General features: G+C 32.5%; 1 protein-coding gene across 1 annotated transcript in view; it reads right to left on the bottom strand.

Moving 5' to 3' along the window:
- Positions 1-291: 291 nt before the first annotated feature.
- LOC145690590 (protein obstructor-E-like) overlaps positions 292-22,454 on the bottom strand; it is a 62,565-nt gene continuing 40,402 nt past the window's right edge. The window contains exons 2-5 of the mRNA XM_081765628.1: positions 14,924-15,160; positions 10,233-10,427; positions 6,297-6,504; positions 292-776 (exon numbers count right to left, since the gene is read on the bottom strand). Of these exons, the coding sequence (XP_081621754.1) occupies positions 755-776; positions 6,297-6,504; positions 10,233-10,427; positions 14,924-15,160 (662 nt within the window). The 3' untranslated portion in view covers positions 292-754. The remainder of the gene's footprint in view (positions 777-6,296; positions 6,505-10,232; positions 10,428-14,923; positions 15,161-22,454) is intronic.

The raw sequence follows: 22,454 nt of genomic DNA, 5'->3' as shown, positions 1-22,454 counted from the left end.
CAATTTCATTTAAATACGATTATCCAAAGCGACATAATACCAGTTTAAAGTATGATAGTATTTTTATGGACACGCTGCATTTTATGTAGAAAAAAAAACCATGAATTTATCTGAACACTGAATCTAACAAAAAGGGTTGATTTCGGCTTAAACATTCTACATTCTAATAAAATCAGTTCTATATAAGAATCCCAATTTCGAAAATAATTTCAAAAATCATATTTTTTGAAAGAAGAAATGTCACGATATTAAAAATGTATCACCAATAAAATGAACTGAGTAACACCATCATTTCTATTTTGCAATTTTCGTTTATTATTCTAAAAAAATAATGTTTGTTAATATGTTTGAGAGTTATACAGAAGAAAAATGTGATACTGTGTATAACCCGAAGCAATTGTGAGATGTGTTCTGTGAAGAGGAAGGAATTTTAGTCCTAAGGATAGAAATTAGAGCAGTGGTTTGAATAATAGAAAAAGGAAGAGTATGAAACAGAATAACTCCCAAACAGAATTAACTATATATATATATATAGACACTGTATTGTTACAATTTTTACAAAATATTAGCACCAATTATATATTATTGCAAATAAACTTAATTCTTGTCTTTTTTCTGTCTTTTCTTCATTCCAATTGTTGTGATTGTTGTTGATGTGTTCCCTTTCCCGATTGTATCCCGAGCTTCTAGGACAATCCCCATCAATTCCTATTGCACTTCTTAGCACCAAATGAAATCATTCTTTAAGTAATGTTTACTTTTCTAGGAAACCAGCGCTGAAAAGTAAAAATAAAGTAATAATGTTACATAAAATATTAATAGATTTCTATAATACTGCACAATACAAGTTAAATAAAGTAATATTTGCATATGATCATATCTTCCAGTTTGGAAAGAAACTTCAATTATTAATATCTCACCTATTACAAGAATAGCGCATGACTGAAAATAGTAAACTTGCTGAAATGGACCAAATTAGTTTATTTTTTAATTTATAATGACCACAAATTAAAATGAATAATTAATATTTTTCTCTTTTTTCCAAAATAACAAAAGAACAATTTGAACTTTTCTTTTATAATATACAATTATAATGTTTTTCTCGCTAAAACACGTATTTAATATTAAATTCAAAAATAAATGTAAAACACTGATGTAAAATGCCCCTTAATATATTTCTTCAAATACTTTTCAATATTTAGGGATATCAAGCAAAGAAATAGCAACAAATTCTCTAATATTGGTCTATCATAGGTATTCCTGAAGTCAACGGCTGCCTTTTCTCAGTATAATGTGCGAAACCATTATAATAAGGAAAAAAGAATTTCTGAAAACTGATCCATCGCAATAGCGATTACTACACAGCTTAAACAAAAGGAGAAACTACGAAAAATACTAAACAGCACACCAAGAATCTCTCATAATGCGAATGATTGCACTGAACTGAAAGACGAAGAAATAAGCTCTTCCTGTTGGTCTGGTGGCTACTGCGTGGTACCGGTTTCGATTCCCGATAGTAGAGCACAACATTTTAATTTAATCATTATTCACTTTCCAGTAATCATCCATCTGCTTTAGCCTAAAGGGCATAACGTGGGAGGTTAAACTAATTTCATTCCGCTTTTTATAGACAGGTAAATGAACTAGCTACCCATGTGTAGAATTATGTTCAAGAACGTCATACACATGTTATTATTTGATTACCAAATCTTATTTATTTCGAATCTTTGTAGCAAACAGCGGTGGCTCAGTTGTGCATTACAGCTAGGGAGCAGACTATTAAGTTTGTATTCGCCTTGCTCCCGTATGCAACCTACCTGTTGTGAGACTGTTTCTCTCTGTGTAATATATCAAATAGATTCAGTATTTTGGTGTTATTGTGAGTTTCTTTTGACATTTATCTTAGTGTCATGATATAGTGCATTGAAGATTAGTCAGTATAATTAATGCAATGACAGGTATCGAAGAACGTCAAATTAAACTTCTGTTTGATAAGTATTCAGCGCGAATTCCAGTCAAATTTATCAATGGTCAGTTATGACTTTCTCTGGGATGTTTGATTAAATCAGTGCGTTATAACTGAATTGCGAAAAATACACGACTTATCCAACTTGAAAGATACAAAATTTATTAATTTTTAGCAGCAAGAAGTAGAAGACGTCAGCAATAATCCACGGTAAACTTCCCTTCTGTTTTTAATGGTTTTGTGCTACCCTCTCATCACCCATATGAGACTGTAATTCCTCTTGTAACCTCTACAACTCTCCTTGGCATATCTTTTCATTCCGCTTGTGCCCTATTGAACGACCATATTTGTTCACTTCTTGTACACCACAGACAACAATACATTTTTTATTATCGTATTAAAGGTCTGTACCTTTGTATTGCATAAAGCTTACTTAATTAATTTGTATATTACGGCCAAATTTTCGTATTATGCTCAGGTTTATCCTCTCCTTGAACTTTATGCTAAAAGAAACTTGAATCGTTAATTTTAATGACCATATGGCAAGGTACCATTTCCGAGAAAAACCTACTGATCTATATGTCCTTGTTCTTAGGATAGCTTACGTATGATTAACATCCCCCTCAAATGTCAAGTTCTTTATATATTAACAGTTTTTCAGCCTTTCGTATATTCCCCATTATACATCTCCTCTGGCTGGTGTTTTGGTTGTCCTATCTACTTACTACCTCTGAACTCTCCTTTCCTAATATTTTTATGAAGTTTGTCTATTATACATTAGAAATCTGATTCATTATTAGTTCTACCTTGGGTATATTTTCTTTGGTGCTTTTCATTCTGTACGCATATTATATCATGCCCTACTTTCCTTGACTTTTGAACATTATATACTGTGTATTCCCCCATTGCATCCACACTATCAGTGGCCACAGATCTGACATAACATTCTCCTTCCTTCTTTATCTTCCCACATGCAAGTTGATTCTCGTATTGTTCATCGCTTAATTTCTACCCATGTTTGTCTTTATAAGATTCGACATATTTCTAATCTTTATTGTGTCTTGTGTGAGCAAGTAGGTACCATCGAGAATTATTATGCTACCTGCCCGGTAATAGACCCTATCTGGGAGCTATTAGTTCGGTTATTAGGGTAAATTTATGGCAAATTTACTTCCTTTTTCTAAACACACATATATTCTTCTTCTCTATTTCCATCTGTACCCTTCCACCAAGCAGATTACAGTTTTGTTTCTGATTGCTGGTAGTACCTTATATTTCTATTGCGATTCTCCTCTTCTTAATGCTTGTATCTACTTCGATTCTTTACAATGTACTCGTTAAATTATACACATTAGCCACCGAACAACGATTTACAGTAATCATTTGAATGTATTGTTTTGTGTAAGCTGCCCATAACATATTTCTCGAGTGGGTCAGAGTTGTAGTGTCTCCTGTGTGACTCCGTATTCTCGCCCTGTCAACGTCAGTCCTGACACTTCTCTGCTCTGCAGTTTTTGTAAGGTGGTTTTATGTTAATTTTCTGTTAGTATTAAGTTCTTTTACAATAAAACATAATTCAAAATCGTAGAACATTCATTTCTGGTTCGTGGAATCTTTGGTTTGATCCCAGCTCGCGCCAAGTGAGCTTCGTGATGGAAAAATGCTGTGTGCGTAGGCCTTCTCGGGGTTTCGTCCCACACTCTTCATTCTGCTATTTCATTCATTCTCATATTACTGCCTCTTTTAGCTTACAGAGTATAAACATGGGGCTTAAAACTGAAACAATTAATTTAATTTCATTATTTCGAATCTCAAATGTAGGAATAGGTATTTAAGGACAAATCTGTTTTTGTTTAATTCGTGAATTAGCTTCATTTCACGAGAGTTTACGGTATAAAATTTACATATACCTATATCTCAAATTTAAAACATATGTGTGATGTGAAAGTGAAATAGTGAATTCGTCCTGTACATTTTATGCATAGTGTAAACTAATATATACTAGTGGTAATTGAGGTCTTTATAGTTTGAATTATATTTCATGAAATAAGAACTTAACGTGGAAACCTATATAAATTAGCTGTGATAGTTCACAGTTAATTTGTTGAGAAATAATTCGTTAAAAAAAAAAAAAAAAAAGATTCATCATCTTTACAGATTGTATCTGTAAGAACTAAATATTGCATACAGTATAGTAACATAATTTGTCTCTATACCGTAAAATTAACAGAACATAGTTTACTCTATCAAACTCATTCAATTCACTCGCTCAAAATACAATCATTTTATTGCGGCAATTGTGAGTATGTTTTAATATCGGTCGTAGGAAAAAATATTATAGCTGCGGTATTACACGTCTTCAAATTGAAACGATAAATTGCTCTATTTACTCTATATTCAGATAATTCCTTAGACTTTCCATAGATTCTTGGGGACCACTTACGTCATTTCACTAAAAACATTGCGCAAAGGCATTTCCATTGGGTGAAACTTAAAGATCTTTTTTAAAGTCCATTTATTTCGTTAATATTAAATACATAAAAGAAAAATATTTATTTCGCAGGCTATACTTCTAAATTAAAATAAAAAGTAGTAGAAATCCTCATTATCAGTGAGGAAATTAACTCTACTCGAATTCTTTAAAAATATAGAATTCCAATTAATAGATCTTACTATTAGTATGAAAAATTATAAAATTACATAGCAACATTAAAAAAAGACAATTGCGATTATTTGCTTAATATTTGTTTTCTGACCTTATATACTTACAGACTATCTGTAAATATAGACATCCATCCACAGTCTCCACTGATTATAAAAGACAAAGTTTTGAATGAAAATTGATATGAGGAATGGGACATCTTGAAATAAAATAACACTTAATTTATAATTGATAACTAATATCGATACTGACGTGGTATTTTCCATATTATAACATTGAACTTATGAAAATGAAAATGAAATTTCATTTGTTAGAGCAAGTTAGTTTTCTCGGTTTATGGAAAGACTTATTCTGGAAATCTATTCATCAGTGAGAAAAAATTATAAACAGATACTACAGAGTTAGCTTTACGAAAATGGAATAGAATTGCACCATACTGATCCAAATCCTATCAAAGTAGGTGTTTAAAAAGATTTGGGACACATCTATCGAAATATACTAAAGAAGAAGGTGCCATAAAATTCTAATAAGAAGAGCCAGCTAATAACCAAGGAACGAAATCTACTAGTAGTGGTAAACCCGACATCCATTGAAGTTTCAGAATCAGGCAATATTGTGTGTCCATCGAATAGAAAACTTACAAGAAATAATGGAGATTGAAATGAAGAAGGACTGATAACGGGACCTTACTCTGCCAGTAGAGAAAGAGCCTTACTAAGAAGATTCCGACAAGGAAGAAACCAGAGAAAGGCCCTAATCCAAAAGGAATAAAAAAAAAAAAAAGAATTACTGGGCAATTGCTAAATGAGCAAAAACTGGTAAAAGACGATACCAAATATCTCGAGTTGAGTATGTTCAGTTGGTTACAGCAGGAATTAAACCTGCTATAGGACAAGACTGGAGGACAAATCAAACACCATTAATTCAGGCTGATCAGTGACACCAAGTAGGTTGTGAGCCGAACTTAAACCAAGAATAAAAGTATCTGAAAAGGAAATCAAAAAGCAAGAGGGAGAATTACGTAGGTAGTTAAGTTATTAGCATATATGTGTGATTCGAATATTACATATATTTGTTAGAAGAAGGAAAAGATAGTTTAGTTAGCCTAGTAAGCTCCAGGAAGTCAAATGTTGAATTACGATTTTGGTATAGGGAACGGACGAGGATCCGTAAGACTGGTGTGTAGAAGTAGACGAGAGGAAACTAATTATATGAAGGAAAGTTCTGAGCTAAAGGAATGTTCTGAGGAAGTATATCATACTTATAACTGGTGGTATAAGTATGATATAACTTACAAGAGATGTTAAGTTGTTACGTTGTATGTTGTACGTTTACGTTGTACCAAATGAGTATGTTTACTAAAGTTGAAGTCGTTGGTATGGAATACGAGTATTTACATTTGATAATGACTATTAAGTAAGGAAAGTAGCAGAGTTAGTAAATTACTCTCTGCTTTCATATTTCTTTGCTTCACGTGCTATGACCCTAACCATTTCCTCAGCGGCCTCTGGAATGCAAATCCATACCTACCCCACTGATATTAATCTTTTCAATTTTCCCGATATACTAATATAACGGCATCCAATTAACCAGTTTAAGAATACTAGTCATGGGGAAGGACTAGTATGTAGCTAAACAATAAAAAAAAAATAAAAAAAAAATGCTCACCATTTTGGTACATTCTCTGGGTAGTCGCAAGTGAGTGTGTTCTCATCGAAGACTTTATCTTCTCCACATGTGATGAGACGTGGGAATCCATTGACGCAAGTGATCAATCTTCTGCAGTCACCTGGAACTGGGAACCTTGGGTATGGCCAAAACTTCCTGGCGGGAGAATTAGCTGGAAGGTGATCTGGGCACTTGAATCCTACTACAGCTATAAGGAAAAAAAAAACTTTTAATTGGCATTTCAAAATACGTATTTATTTTCAAATTTTTGTTTTTTTTCTATATATGAGTACACGAAATTTTCAGTCATAAGAAATTCAAGCAAAACTTATCAAACTGTTGGTAACGCTAATACGATATACAGCTTTAAAAATTTTAAAAGTTAGAGTTACATAAACATCTAGTGAAAAATATTTCCATATTCCTAATTAATCATTTGTAAACATAATATAACGTGTCAGTCTCTCAGCCAAGCTAATTTCAATAGTTCAGTGTCACGTTAACAGATGTTGTTAGCTGTGCTACCTCCTATCTGACACCAAGAGATATGGTCAGGCAGTCCGAAGGCTACTTGAAACAACTAGTTTCCATTATATAAAATATGTACTATTTTCAACGTATAAGCTATAAATATTTATGTTTCAACTTTCGAAACTCGCTTTCCCATCATCTGATTGTTTTACGTAAATCTTTTTTTTCTTAATAGTGTTAAATACAAGAAGGAATGATTAGAGAATCGCCATATTCCCTAGAGTAAATTATATATTGTGTTTAATAAGAGATACAAGAATATAATACAAAAACATATTATTCTTTATGTTTTCATATTTCCGAGTTGTTTAAGCGCATGAATCTGTTCTGGATTCAATTTCCAGAATGGAACACTGTTTCGTCGTAGACACATTATAATGACTAATTGAGGAATTGTTGGAATAAGGAAGTATTTAATTCTGATCTCTGAAGCTAGAAACAATTCCGTTAGATGTTGAAGCACAAACTACACACGACACAGCTCAACTTGCACCAACTAACAAGGCTACTATTTATTTCATACTTCTATTTGCAGATAAAATGTAACCAATACGAAGTTACCAATAAATGTAACCAATATGAAGTCAATATATACAAACACGTATTTATCACCTACTTCGGGAAAGGAGTTGATGTGCTTCATAATTTTATATTTGAAATTGTTACTTATTGGTGAAAAAGAGTATTAGATCATTTTCTGAATTTAAGGTAATGTTATTGTTAAATTTTAAAGAATTAGTAAATTGTTAAATTTTGCAAGATCTATAACTTCATTATTAGTTGTATAAATTTTGAGAGCATTTAGATTATTGGTAGGGAAGGAAAAAAGCTGTCAAAATAATGCTTACAAAAATTTGTCCAGAGATGCGTTTCCGTCAAGTGCTTAACAGTACTTTGAGCTAACTAGTTTTTTGGGTTTGATTATGATTTGTAAGAAAGATCTCTTCCTGAAAATTGCACTGCCTTAACTGCGACTGAGTTCTTGCGTATGTGTACGCGAGTCATTTTTCAGAATATATTTTTCTGATCAAATAAAGGTTTTCTGAACGGCGGCCGATACGTAACTATGCGTTTGACATGTTATTGTATTTTCAACTTTTTTTTTTCAATTTTAGATTGGAACGTTCTTTACAAAGCAGAAAATCACTAATTTGTCCTCCGTCTTCTTGAGTAGCATTTGTATTTAATTTATAAATTTACTTTTCGTTTAATGTCGCAAATTCGACAAATGATAAACCAGTGTACGACTTTAAGAAGCTGCAAGAAATGGGAGAACTTTCGAAACATTTGTTGACAAGATATTATCCATTGCAAACTTGCATTAAGATCTTGTACCTAAAAGAGTCTTTTTGCACCACTAAGTCACTTCTTCTTCCTTAATTTATGTATTTATTCAGCCTAGTTTATTTAAATCTAACTTATGTGCACATTGTTATGAATCTATAAAATGCAAAAGAAAGTGTAAGAACTCAAATAATATAGTCATATACAGTTATCGAAAGAGTCTTATGTCCTGATTGCTAGTGTATAAGCTAACCAGTGATTAAAAGCTCGTCGGCTTGCTGACATAATGATATATCTTTTTCTTTATTTTTTATTGTCAGTTTGCAGAAAGTTTATGGTCAAGTGTGCCACCTTACAAAATGCTAAATCTCGAAATTCAATAGAACCGACTTATAAGACTTCAAAGTTTATGGCGTATATCAAATTATACTTTTACTTAAATCGAAATATCTCAAGATATCTAAATTTTGAAAAAAACCACTAGTCAAAAGATATTTTCGACTTGTACGCGACAAGTAGAGTAGTTTCGATTTTAGACACTGAAAACTAAATTTTAACTCTATTGTACAATTGAGAAAATTGTGTCAAAAAGTAATACAACTCAAAATTATTTGTGTTTATTTTCGTGTAATGAAGAATTCCGCTTGTTGGAACTCTCTGTCGCATTTCATATTTGATTTCAAGAAGAGAAATTTCATCATAAAGATATTTGTCAGTTTAATTGCTAAGATCTGATTTCTTTTCTTTTTTGCCCCTGGACTACAGTTTGTTCTTTATTCTTGTGTTACATGATTTACATTAATATCCTTAACGTCCGTAACTTATGGAAGACTGCGAAAAGTAGAGATGTTATCGCAACGATATGATACTTAATACAGTCTTGGTCTCGTCTCGAATTGAAAACCATTATATCAGTCCCTATCTCGCCTCAATCAACATATACCACTCTCGATCGGTCTCGAGGACCAAATCTCGACCACCTATCGGTCTCGTCTCGAAATAAATTGTGTGAAACTAAAATTGTATAAGTAACTTCATATTGCAGCATAACATATTTTCTCTGTTATTCTTTGCTTCATTCTTGGCTACAGAACTGTTGTAGGCAGAATATTCTTTCCTAGCTAAGTGGCTAGAGAGCATGCTTTCTGTACATCCGTTCCATTAAGAGTATCAAGCCTTTGATGAAACCCAAATAGTGATTTAGATCTCACTTTATGCAATAGAATTTGTATTATTTATCCTCGCTATCAAAAAGGGACATTAAATTCTAATCCACCAACTCCAGTGCTTTATATTAGTCTATGGTCTACTGGCTAGCGCATGTGACTTTGGTGGATGGGGCACCGTGTTCTATTTTCGCTGATAACAATGACGAACGCATTACTGTGATTCGGATTCCATCTTAAATTGTAGGACCACATCTCTTATAGCCTCGGTGCTGAAAGGGTCACTAAATTCTACTTAATCAAACCAACCGACCAATTTACATTACGTACTTTACATCTTGATGGTTGTAACTAGTACTCTGGTTCAATCCGATGCTTTTCCTCTTTCCATGATCTTGCTCTATCCTATTCGGGAATTCCAGTCTCAACATTTTACTCTCAGTTTCAGAACAAAGTTTGTATATACTAGTTTTTAAACGAGCAATTGGAGTAAATCAACAAGAATTCTTTAAACGTGTGTTTCCCAGGGGAATTCCTAAACTGAGTGGAAAAATAATGTTCAAAAGTTACAACCTTATGTGTTTGCTCTACAGAATTAAGTTTCGGAACATTTTCAAAAATTTTCATGCATAATGTGAAACTGTGGAGGAATAGTTATATTTCAATACACTCATTTGTTTATTTATTTATATTTTTCTGTGACAATTACGTTCCAAAATTTCTGCATTAATATCATAGGTTCATAAAGCTCTAGTTAACACAGATAGCTACATGTAATTAGACATTTAAAAAATAAGAAAAATCTGGATATTCATCATCCTTCTGTCTAACGATGCAGTAGAATCTTTTCTTATTGGTAGTATAAATCAGTAAACAGGAATACATATCTGAAACCATGGTAAAATGGAGAAATTAACAAGATGGAATGTAACTGATTTAATAATGTTTATGTTACCTTCTGGATTGCATTGATCAAGGAGGAGGTCAGGCCAATTGCAAGAGTGAGTTTTGTCATCGTAGGCAAGTCCTGCTTCACATGGTACTTGATAAGGAACACCATGAGCGCACTTGATGTAATTTGTACTACACGATGCACTTTCGGGGTAGATTCCAAACTGGTACAGACATCCTGGTGTGCTGATTGGAACCACTGAAAAAAGAGAAACAAACAGAATGTAGGTGTAATGATGAATTTACTCGAATGCATATATTAATTGTTTGGCGTCATACCTCATGCGAAGAACAAGATTTCTTATTCGGAACATTGTAGCACGGTAAATGTTGCAGCTCCGAGTCTGTCATATACTGTATGGTGATAGATGTTCCTAGTCAATTAAGGACACTAAGGTTTAATAAACTACAGAAAAGCTAGTAATAATCTTCAGTGGTGACATTTTTAGGCAAGCATTGCTTGAATTAATTACATATTGTATTCATAAAAACTTGAAAAGATGTAATATTCTAACCGAGCAATTTCGTCTCAACATTCAGGTGTCAGTATTAACGTACGTTTCCACTAAAGTTACACGCTTTCTGCAGTCTATTCATGAAAAGTTATAGCGTGAAGCAAGACAACTACTTTTCCTGAAAATTGGTAATGTAAAATTTAATACAAAAAGAAACGTAGTTTCAAAGAAATTATGTCATACTGAATTTTGGCTCCAATTTTTGTCTAAAACAACTGAAAGAGACTAAAAATCGCTATTTTACAAAACATGGATGGATTACAATAGGAGAATGCACATTTTTATATATTTTTCGAAAATATTTTAATAAATATTGACCTCATTACACCTATTACGCACTTTTCAACTAATCAACCTAATATCTGAAACAAGTTTTATATATCTTATATATAAAAGAGAACGTACAAAATCCTTTGTTCCCTCATCACGCTAATACGGCTGAACCAATTTCTTTTATTTTTGGGGGGTTATTAGGATTTGGACCCTAGATGGTTTTTATCATATCACTTTAATTTTTAATTACCAGTGTCTTGAGATAATTGACCATTCAAGTGTCCATAACGTACAAATCCTTTGTTAGTTATTCATCATAGGTAAAAATAAACGTATTTATATGCAACCCGCATGACCGTGTCACTCGGCGGGTTAACATAAATGACAGGCGCTATAATGTTAACATTTACTGCAATCACTTGAAAGCGAAAAAGTAAAAATTATCTAAGTAACAAAGTTTATTGCGTTCCGGGGTGACCGCAGCGAAGCGGGGCGGGTTAACATAAATGACAGGCGATATAATGTTAACATTTACTGCAATCTTCTATGGTTTTTATCATATCACTTGAAAGCGAAAAAGTAAAAATTATCTAAGTAACAAAGTTTATTGCGTTCCGGGGTGACCGCAGCGAAGCGGGGTGAACGCTGCTAGTACTGTATACATGTTTATAATCAAGACAATAAATTTTTGAACAAGTTAAAATAACCTTGGTCTTTAATGAGTGTTTGCTCAGCGTCAAAGCAAGCTCTACTATTGGTCACTCGATCATTCGATAAATCTTTCGATTATCTTTCAAAATGTACATTTCTAATCCTCTTTTTTGTTTTACATTGCATGACTGCCTAATGAAGGCGACGAGAAACAAATAATGATAATAAAATCAATGGCAAAAGACTAATACATAGAGCTAAGCACTGAGTAGGATTGGAACCTGTTATAGACAAATCTTGTAATTGCCAACCTAACATTTTAGACTGTTCAAAGATGTCAGGAGACGGTGTAGTTCTCTTAATTTGACAGAATACATCCTAAGAAACCAAACTCAATACTTTTTAATGGTAGTATTCATACCGAATGAAGATAGGTTAATGGTTAGTGTTCTCACTTCGCAATCGGGAGGCCCTGATTCAATTACTTGGTTGGTTGGACTTGAGCTTAACGTTCCCTTCAGTAGAGACATTATATGAGATGTGGAAGTACAAGTTAACGTGGGATTCGAACCACATGAGCTTCAGCTGGAAAGCAATCTGGTTATCCAAAGACACGTATGTTAATAATATAGCTGCTAGAGTGCTCTTCGCTGGTTCAAATTTCACTTGCTGAGATTCTCCTCATTTCGAACAGGAGAATGACGAAATGACACACTTAAAGATATGTCTTTCTCTTCTATTGTTGTTGTTTGACTCGTTAATTGTTCCATTGTGAATCGGTCCCTAGACTGAAACTGTGTGTTTGTCAATAAGTAAATAGTGTTCGATTTCTAGTATTTTCATTCCATTTTATTTTAAATTCATTGTTTATTATTTATTATATGCAGAAGATATTAAGCCGTATTTTTTCTATTTAAAGTTGCTTTAAAAACCGTTAAATTTACTTTAATATAGTTTCCGTCCTTCATAACTTCAACGGTATAGCAAAATCACAATTTTGGGGAAAATATTTATTTAATTCTACAAATACAATTTCCTACATCTTAAAGAATTGAGTTGAAGTTTAATAAAATAAAATATCCTCGGGGCCGGTCTCATATAGTTTTGGGACCTAAACTCAAAGTCAATCAATAATAATAATAATTTAATAGACGGTGTATTATATGTAAATAAATTTCTATCTTTAGCTCCATATATTGTAGCTCTATTGCTAACTAGATTCAAATTTTAACCGAATTTTAACCGAGAATCAAAGCAGCAGCAAGAGCAACGAAAACAGTAAGTACTGTGAATGAAGCTAATGCTGCTGCTGAAGATTTCTGGGTTTTGATTGACGAGAATCCCCTCCAAACGACACAGGAATCGGTTCAAGTTATAAATTGAAACTACTCGACAATTATTCATCATTTGCATTCTCGTATGGATCAGATGGAGATATTAGTGCATTCGTACCAAATGTGTTACATGACCAAATCAAAATTGAACTTTTAATCGTAGGTATGTGCCAAAGAAGCTATCGAAGAACTCGGCTGGAAAACTTGCTTTGCATCCTCACTATTCCTCTGACTGTGTACCGATTTCCGCAATTTTTATTTTTTGTCTATATTCAGAGAGAAGCGTTTCCTGAGGAAATTGGTTTTCAAACTTGCTCACTGACTTCTATCCAAACTCAACGCAATCTACAGTCGCGCCATTGAATTCCTTCCGCAATGTTAGCAGATAGTCATTGACAGTGGAAGCGAGTACATTACTGACTAAGTGAGTGAGTCAGTATAAGTGTGAGAATACGATACGATGTTTTATTTAATTGTTTGTGCTTGTCTCAATTAAATACTATTGTAAATGTATATGAACAAAAATAAGTAGACGCAGTTATCTAATGCATTACAATGAGCTCTAGTTTTTCTTATACTAACCTCTAATTAGAACTTAAATAATATTACTGAAGATCAAATGATATTGTCTGAGAAAATCATAGTCATATGAAACTGTTAAAATCAAGTAGGAAATACATGATACTCCGTTTTTAAACAACACTGGTTATATACCACAATCTTTCTCAAGAATATTTACTGAACGAATTTCAAAGAAATGAGTAGTTTCGTTCTTATTTTGTAATATATTCATTTATTTACTTGTTTTCATAAACAAATGTTACATAATTATATATCTTTTTTTCAACAAAAATCTTATATATCTTTTCAATATAGTATCCGTTGAGGATTTGCATAGTATAGCTCTAAAGATTATTATCAGATTCCCAAGAAATTTATATGAAACTATCAAAAAGATATCGTTCTTCTCGAGACAATGGAGCGTATCTCATTTTCTTAACTATTTCAGGAGATAATTTAAACCTTTTCTCATTATTTATTCTATCGTCTTCTTTCAAAATTTAATTTGATCTCGTAAGTTATATACCTGATCGAAGGAAATCAAACTAAATGTTTGAAGGAAGACGATAGAATAAATCATGGGGAAAGATTTAAACGTATCTCTTGCAAAATTTAAGAAAACGAGATACACCTTTTTGTCTTGAGAGGAACGATATAGTCTTTCAGAAAGAAAACAATCATCAAAATCTATGTGTTTTTATGTCAAAGTTATACATGATATAATTACCCACAATATATATAAGTACACTCCTGTCCAAAATGATTGTCGCATATCTATAACTGTCTTCTTGTAAGAATATAATTTGATAAAGATTTTGCAGGGTACTTTTAATACTGATACTATGTAATATAATCGGGAAATGTATATTTGTGGTAAATTTCAAAAGAAAAGAATTATAAATATGAAAATTAGAGTGAGTAAAACAAAATTTTTCTAAATGGACAAAAAAGTTTTATTTTCGTTTTATTGTTCTTATTTACTGCTCTTTTGACATGAAATTTGCCATATACATGTCTTTGCCAAGTATACACATACTAACATTATAAGAAATACCGGGCGAATTCATTATCAAATTATATTCCTACAACAAATTTATAGACATGCGACAATAATTTTGGACATGAGTGTACATATAAACGGCTTGAACTAAAAAATCTCATCTTTTTTTGAAACCGGTTAAAAAGGGCATTTTAACTCAAGAATGCAGTAATACGATTTTCTATTGGATCACTTACCATGAAAATCTCGGACAAATCTAAATAAATAGTAGGAAAAACTAAGGAAAATATTATTAAATATTGATTTTGTAATGATATACCATAATATTTCATTACATTGAGTCAACCAATTTATATCATACCTTCAGCTACTCTTGCACCACAATCCACTGCCCAGTAATAGTTACAGAAATTGTGCACTGCGCCTTTGCCGTCGAAGAGCAGACCATTTTCACATTGCTCGTGGGTGAGTGTGCCATTCACACATTTGTAGAACTGGTCGCAGCTGTGAGGGTCAGGATATACTTGCACTCCATACTGCTCCGGACAAGCCGAGAGAGCGGCCAGGCCAGTATTGGCTACAAGAACTCCTCCATAGGCTACAAATGCAAGAAAGTGAAAGGATTCGTTATCGATACAACGTAACATTATCACATACAATAAAATTAAAAAAAAAAAAACAAAAAACAAGTAGGAGTCTACTAGTTTAGGTATATGCTCTTTCATTTGAATAAAATGTCAAACTTAACAGCAGGTCTTGATCAAAGAAATGGCTACTTGTTCATTTACGTTCACTTCTTAACAACCAAAATAAATTCACCAGTACTATTTTAGACTTTTTAAGTAAACATAAACATATGAAAACAACAATAATGGAATAAAAACACAAAGAGATTTGTTTTCTAATCTCAATATTTTGGTCAATTTACATCATGATTTACTGACGAAGCTACATTTTGTTTCAACTGTTGCTGTTAAAATGACAATAACATACATAATTTAATTTATACATTCGAATAATTATTCATTATTTGAATAACTTTTTTGAACAATAATTGTTACTGAATGCTAAAAAAAATATTTTAACGCAAGGGCTGCCTCAGAGGTACCATAACTCTATATTTTATCTGTTTTTGACATATGTTATAATAATTTTTTAAGCACTTAGATATTCTTAGAAAATGTTTAACAGCTATAAAATTATAAAATATTTTCAGAATTATTATGGTCATTGGACTGAAATTGTTAGCTTACTAGCTAATCTACACAACAAAGATCTGATAAAGTCTTGTAACTTTCCGTGAAGAAGCTCACAATATTGTATCAAGTTACATTAATAAAATCTACGTATCTAAGTCGTTATTGAAATGAAATGCAATATCTTCTTTTACCTAACACAGTTATGCTTTAAGCTAAAGGAGAAGGATTATATTAATGGAACTGAATGATTATGAAATAATTGAACCACGGATTTGATGTTGTCCACCACAAACTTGCAGACTCGTAATATCATCTATTGTGAATAGATGTAATATTTTTAAAAGTGCCTCTGAGTTTCATCTTGCGTACATTAAGCAGAGAAAAAGCTTGCGTAGACTATGGTTGAGAATGTATTTCTCGCTTACTTAAACATGATATCACTTTAATTTTAACAGTAGTGTCTAAAATCGGATCTTCTGGACACTAACAGGTCTTTAAAATGGCCATTTTTCTTCAAACTCTAACACCTAATATGTGTTACTAGAAATAGAAATGAAACAGAACATTTCTCAATAAAAGTATGTAATAGGAAACTGAAATGCTTTTAAAAGAGACTCGGAGAACTCTAGCACTTCAATATATAAATTCCACGGATTGAATTTTATGTCAGAGAACATTAATCTTTTTGTCTTAGGAAGTATGTAATGTAAACACGGAATATTTCTTAAAACTTCAGCTCAGTAATATCAAGTGAATCAATATCACTGACAAACAAAAATTATACGTTATACAAACGGTTGTAAAGCTTCTCTCTATTCTTTCTGAATTATTGGATCCGGTGAGAAAATATGGGAAGTTTTCACATATTTTAAAAAGTAAAAAAAAAAAAAAAAAAAAAAAAAAAAGACTTTGGCAGTACAGCATTTGATATATCAACTTTCACTCCCACGAAATGGCTGATGTGGAATATCAGCATTACATTTCAACTTAAAGAAAGAAATCATATTTAAGTAACGGTATAGCAGTATTGCCTTCCAGTTACGCCGAGACCAGTTTCCAGCCTTGGAAAAATAATTTTATGTCAAGGTCCAATTGATTAGAACTTGTTGGAGTGAAGGAATTACTTCTACGGAATAGAACAAGGGTGTGGCTTGCCAAGCAACAGAAATTTAATGGTTTCCGTACTGGAAATGTGTGAAGTAGACAAGTCGTTCTGGATAGGATTAAGAAAGCTTAGGAAGAAAGTAGAAGTAACATTCTCCATTAATTAAATTGAACTATATGTTGAATAATTTTCTCTACTCAATAAATAATAAAACGATCTAATTACTATTCTTCTAGTATGTTGATAATAAATTAAGGCAAATAACTCATAAAGTTCTGTTGCTTATTCAAGTTTTGACGTTTTATTACTTATTCTTGTTACTTTCTTTTTTAAGAATTAAACAAGATAAGTATAGATTTAATATTACATTATAATACCATAGAGACCAAATTTATTAGTAGCATTAAAATTCAAAATATTCCAATGAAAGTATTAATGCTTCTTTGGGATCTTCGCCACCCTACGAATCATTATATTTTTGATTGTTTTTAGTGTAATTAAGAATTAAGTTTAATCAGGTGTTTATTCTTTAATGTATACCAACACTTTAAGTATCATTTCATAATGTTAAAATCTAGCGTTAATTTTCTGTAGCAAATGATGTAAGTTATTCGTCTGAAAGAACCCTGGGTGTCCGCAATATTTTGCACAGGAAAATTAAATGAAATCTTTAAGTTTTACGTCAGACAGTTATGCCGGTTAGGGTAAAGGAGGCGGTGATAATTAGAAACGGAAGAACCCCGAGAAAACCCATGTACATGGTGTTTGTCCACCACAAAGCTTACTTGGCGCGAGCTAGGATCGAATCAAGGACAACATACACCACAGGTGAACGCTTTATCACTGGACCACCGCGGTCCTCGCAGAGGAGTTCACCAAGTTTGTTTGTAGTCCTTTGTTTTTTTTTTTTTTTTTTTTTGTAATTAGAGAAAAAAGAAGTTATTTGTGGTCTTCTGGTATACAGGCAGTACAGAAGACAAATATTTCTGTACTTTTCTGATCAAGTAGAATACATAGCATATATTTTTGGAAACATAAAGAAATAAAAAGATGGAGAACTTAGTTTAAAAAATGTTATATTGCTCGTGCACGGAAGCGCAACGCAAATTATTAATTGACTAATTCTAAGGAGGGTCGATGATCTCTTCTTCTTTCCTCCACCGTGCGAGCGTTCATGAAAACAACGCATTAGGTTCAAGACTTAGTAAATGTACTCAGTGGAGTATTTTTTTTTTTGAGTTACCTGTGGTAGCCCTAAAATATTATAAAGGAAAGTTAACAGTATACACTCATTTATATTAATATTTACAATTTATTATATTCTTTTAATAGTACAAGTTACTTTGAATCTTTCGCAAACGTGAATACTTACTAACTTGTAATATACAGCCATTATCACCTTTGTATGCATTTTCTCACTTTCTTACGAGACTTAAGACGTGACAAGTCTGTAGAAAACGTTGTTGTATCACTTGTACGTATTCACTTTACTCCATCTCATTCCTTGTGGTGGCCTGGCTGTACCCCAAGGAGGAAGATATATTTAACTCCTTTTTCTTTACACTCATTTATATTAATAAGTTTGTAGTTCTTTGCCGGAGAGAACTTAACGCTACTTCATTAGTCTGGCAGCAGAATGAAAAAGTTAAACCCCATATATTTACGAATAGAAGTCCCGAAAAATACATAATTAATTCCCCTAATATTTTCTTCCATTCCACGTCTTCACATTGTTTTCTTCAAGTTGTTATCGAGTACATTACACATCTACTCGTATATCAAAGCTATACCAAGTTATGTAACTATTGTTAATTATGTTTCAACTGTTCAATCAAAAGAGAAAAGATAAAAATGACAAGAATGTTGTCTATAATGAACATTTCAAACACACTACCGTCTGAAATTTATAAATACTTGAAGTATCAGAGAAAAAAACTATTTTTGATTTTCGCAGAATTATGAAAAACGTGAAGGAGTGGGGGTTTCTGGTTGAACCATAGAAGACAATTAATATTGTGGATTTGTCATTATGTGGAGTTATACGCACTAAAGGAAAACATTACAACTTGTATGATTTTGAATAGCATAGTACTACATTCATCTTTAAATGAAACCTAAACATCAACCTTGTATTAGACACACTCTATTGTTGCAGCACAATACACTGATTTTGACATGTTGACTTGGAAGACAGATTTCAAAGTCAAACGCATCAAGAATATTTGTCGTATTCCTGAATTCCTTCCTTATTTTATTGTATGTTCTTACGTAGCACTAAAATTGGGTGGAAGAGACTTATTATTAAAGAGGGAGCAAAAACACTATTCAGGTTCTTACACGAAGCACTACACTCGGAGTAGTAATCGAACCTCCGGATACGAATATGGATAGTAAGCATAGTAAGCACGAATGTAAAGTTACCGAGAGATGAATATTTATTATTTTGAATATTACTGTACGTTAAAGAACGTGAACAGTTCTCACCATTTTCTCATCTTTATTGTTAAGCAGAAATTAATTTTGTTGATATTAATAAATGTTAGAAAGACAAAAGCCATGGTCATTGGAACGAAGGAGTCGTGTCAAATATAAAAGTAGGAGTGGAGATAATAAAACAAGTGACTAGTTTTTGATACCTGGGTAGTATTATTAGTAATGATATGAATTGTGAACGTGAAGAACAAGAATAGGAATGGCGATAGAAGCCTTTAAGAGGAAGAAAATACTTTTCTGTGGAACCTTGAACAAAGAGTTGAGAAGAAGACGCATAAAATGCTTCGCGTGGTGTATTCTGTTGCATGAGTCAGAAATATGGACATTACGTAATAATGATGTAAAACGACTGGAAGCTTTCAAAATGTGGGTGTGAAGTAGAATGGAAAGAACTAGTTGGGTCGAGGAGAAAGCGAATGGGAAGGTGTTAGAAATGGTGGAGAGAAAAAAAGAATTTTAGATGTTATTAAGAAGAGGAAGAGAAACTGCTTGGGACATTAGATAAGAAGGAACTGTATCATGAGAGACGTTCTATAGGGTATAGTTGCAGGAAAGAGAGGAAGGGGGCGAAGGAGACTACAATTAATTTGAGTTATCAAACAGAGAAATCGTACGTGAAGACGAAGAGGTTAGCGGAAGACCGTGCAGCATGGAGGCTTCTCAGTTGCAGCAAGTGACCTGCCAATAATGACAGAATACCTATGATGATGATAATGATATACTATTAATAATGTATATTGACAGAAATACACCAATGTTGTTACATCATCATTATTATTGGTGCTTATTAAGCCAGAGACAATTTTCAGTATACCAAATGAGAATGATTTGCTGATTTGTAGAAATACATTTATTGTTAGCTAATACTATTAAATCATACAGAAAATATAAATGTTCACAAACTTTTTAATTAGAGCGAAAGCTAATGTGACAGGAATGAAGAACTTGGGATATATTTCTAAAACTCAAAACAAGTAGTCAAACAATCTGCCATAATTGCATATGTCAAATAAAGATCTTTTTCACTTTTTCATTAGTGTTTGAGCGTATAATTTCACTGTTCTATGTGGCTTAACACACAAAGTCAGATGTGAAGGAAAGTGTATATATATATATATATATATATATATATATATATATATATATATATATATATATATATATATATATATATATATATAATATTGTGAAACATGTTGTGTGAAAGCTGAATTTGACATTGTGTACCTGCTTAACTAATAATTGCCTCTGGTTGTATTCCAAATAATTTGATAAATTTTATATAACATTATGTATATATTCCAAATAATTTGATAAATTTTATATAACATTATGTATATATTTCTTAAAATGAAGTACTTTGATTGCTTTCTTACTGTCAGGTTTGCAATACAAATGTCAGGTAAAATGGAAGAAAATCACAACGTTTTTCTACATTAAAATTCAATTACACTAATTGGTGTTAGTGTGTCATCCAAGTTCATCCTGTCCTATGTACTTACATAAATTTAGAACTAATGTTTATATTCTACGGTGACATCTCTCTTTTTCTAATTTTGTAACTCCTACGATGTTTTCCTGTCATTACGCCACATACTTAAGTTTAAGATGTTTATTTGGTTTATCCACGAAAGAAACTTAACACACATTCGAATGAGAGAATGCTATGCATTTTAATAACATTATTAACACACATACTACGTGTGCAGAATGATATGTGAAACAAGAAAAATGAGCTATTGGCTATAGAACACATTTTCTTCCTTGAAAAGATTACAATTATTACTGCAATACATGGAATAACTTTTCCTTTATTATTGTTAATTTCTTTGTTTCGTGTCTAATAACACAGAACGGAAATGAAATCTCTTCCGGTGATGTTTTGACACTGGAATTTCTCCTTCACGCAACATCCTGTAACAAAAGTCTCTCATTTACACTTCATTAAGCATTTCCTACAAATTTAATTTATCAATTTAATTTTTTAGAGTTGCCATTGTCTCGCTTTTATTAAGTTCTGGTGAAATTATTATACAGCATATTTTACTTTCGATGATGTCTCAGTGGTAGAACGCTCACCTCTGGTACGTAGGGTCCGTGGTTCGATTTCAGCTTGTACCAAAGACTTTGTAGTGGAACAAATACCACGTGCGTGTTTTGTCTCACTTTCTTCATTCCACTATTTCATTCATTATTATTATAACCGCGTCTCTTACTCCCGGAGCATAATAGTTGGACGTTGAGGTTATATATATATACTATGGCAGAAAGACCCACATTTGTTCGAGTCCAACTAGGAATATATGTTCACCTGACACAACGTAAAAGTTAAGGTAGTGACTCATATACTGTGCTCTAAATTCAGATGAAGAGTTAGCTGAAAATTCTTGATATCTAGAATTTTCAACAGAGAAATGATCCTCAAGTATCTAATCCAAGGCAAAGGCACAAATCGAATTATAGTGCTGTAGTGACAACGAAAAGTAGGAAAGTCCTTGACAAGGCCGAAGCAGTGAACGGTGTTTGTAGAAGTCCAACCTTTAACCTGATAAAAAAAAAGATAGTTAATGGTTTTTAGCCATTCCACACGGAAAACGCGAAAAAGTTGCTTTTATATTATATTTATCTATCCACACACTGAATCTGCAGAGCGATAAAAGTAATCGGAAAACGGACTTAAGGTTTGGAGACATCACTTTCGATTTCCCGGTCGTTTTCAAAATCGTGCTTTCCCTGTCAGTGATGTCTCGAGTAATATAAATTGAGGGACTTCGACTATATACAATCAGATTGAAGAGTGCTGAATTTGGGGAAAAAGGTATGTGTACAGGGCAGAATAGTAAATTTGGAGTTACATACAAGCTCATAGAGGGATGGGCGCCCCTGATTATATGTACTATATATTTTCAGGGGTCAATTTAGACCCGAGAATATCCAAAATGAACATCAGTAACTTCCAAAATGCAGTACCTCTACAGGATTCTGCATCAAAGGAACTCGCACTACAAGATTGAATTGTATGTTCAGAGATGAATATTGAAGATAATGTATTACGTACTTTTCCACCAGTGACATCTCAAATTTTGCTTGACAGG

This window comes from Thermobia domestica, chromosome 7 (genome assembly GCF_964235325.1).
Source record: "Thermobia domestica chromosome 7, izTheDome1.hap1.1, whole genome shotgun sequence".
Taxonomy (NCBI): domain Eukaryota; kingdom Metazoa; phylum Arthropoda; class Insecta; order Zygentoma; family Lepismatidae; genus Thermobia; species Thermobia domestica.
This window is presented reverse-complemented; position numbering and strand designations above follow the sequence as displayed.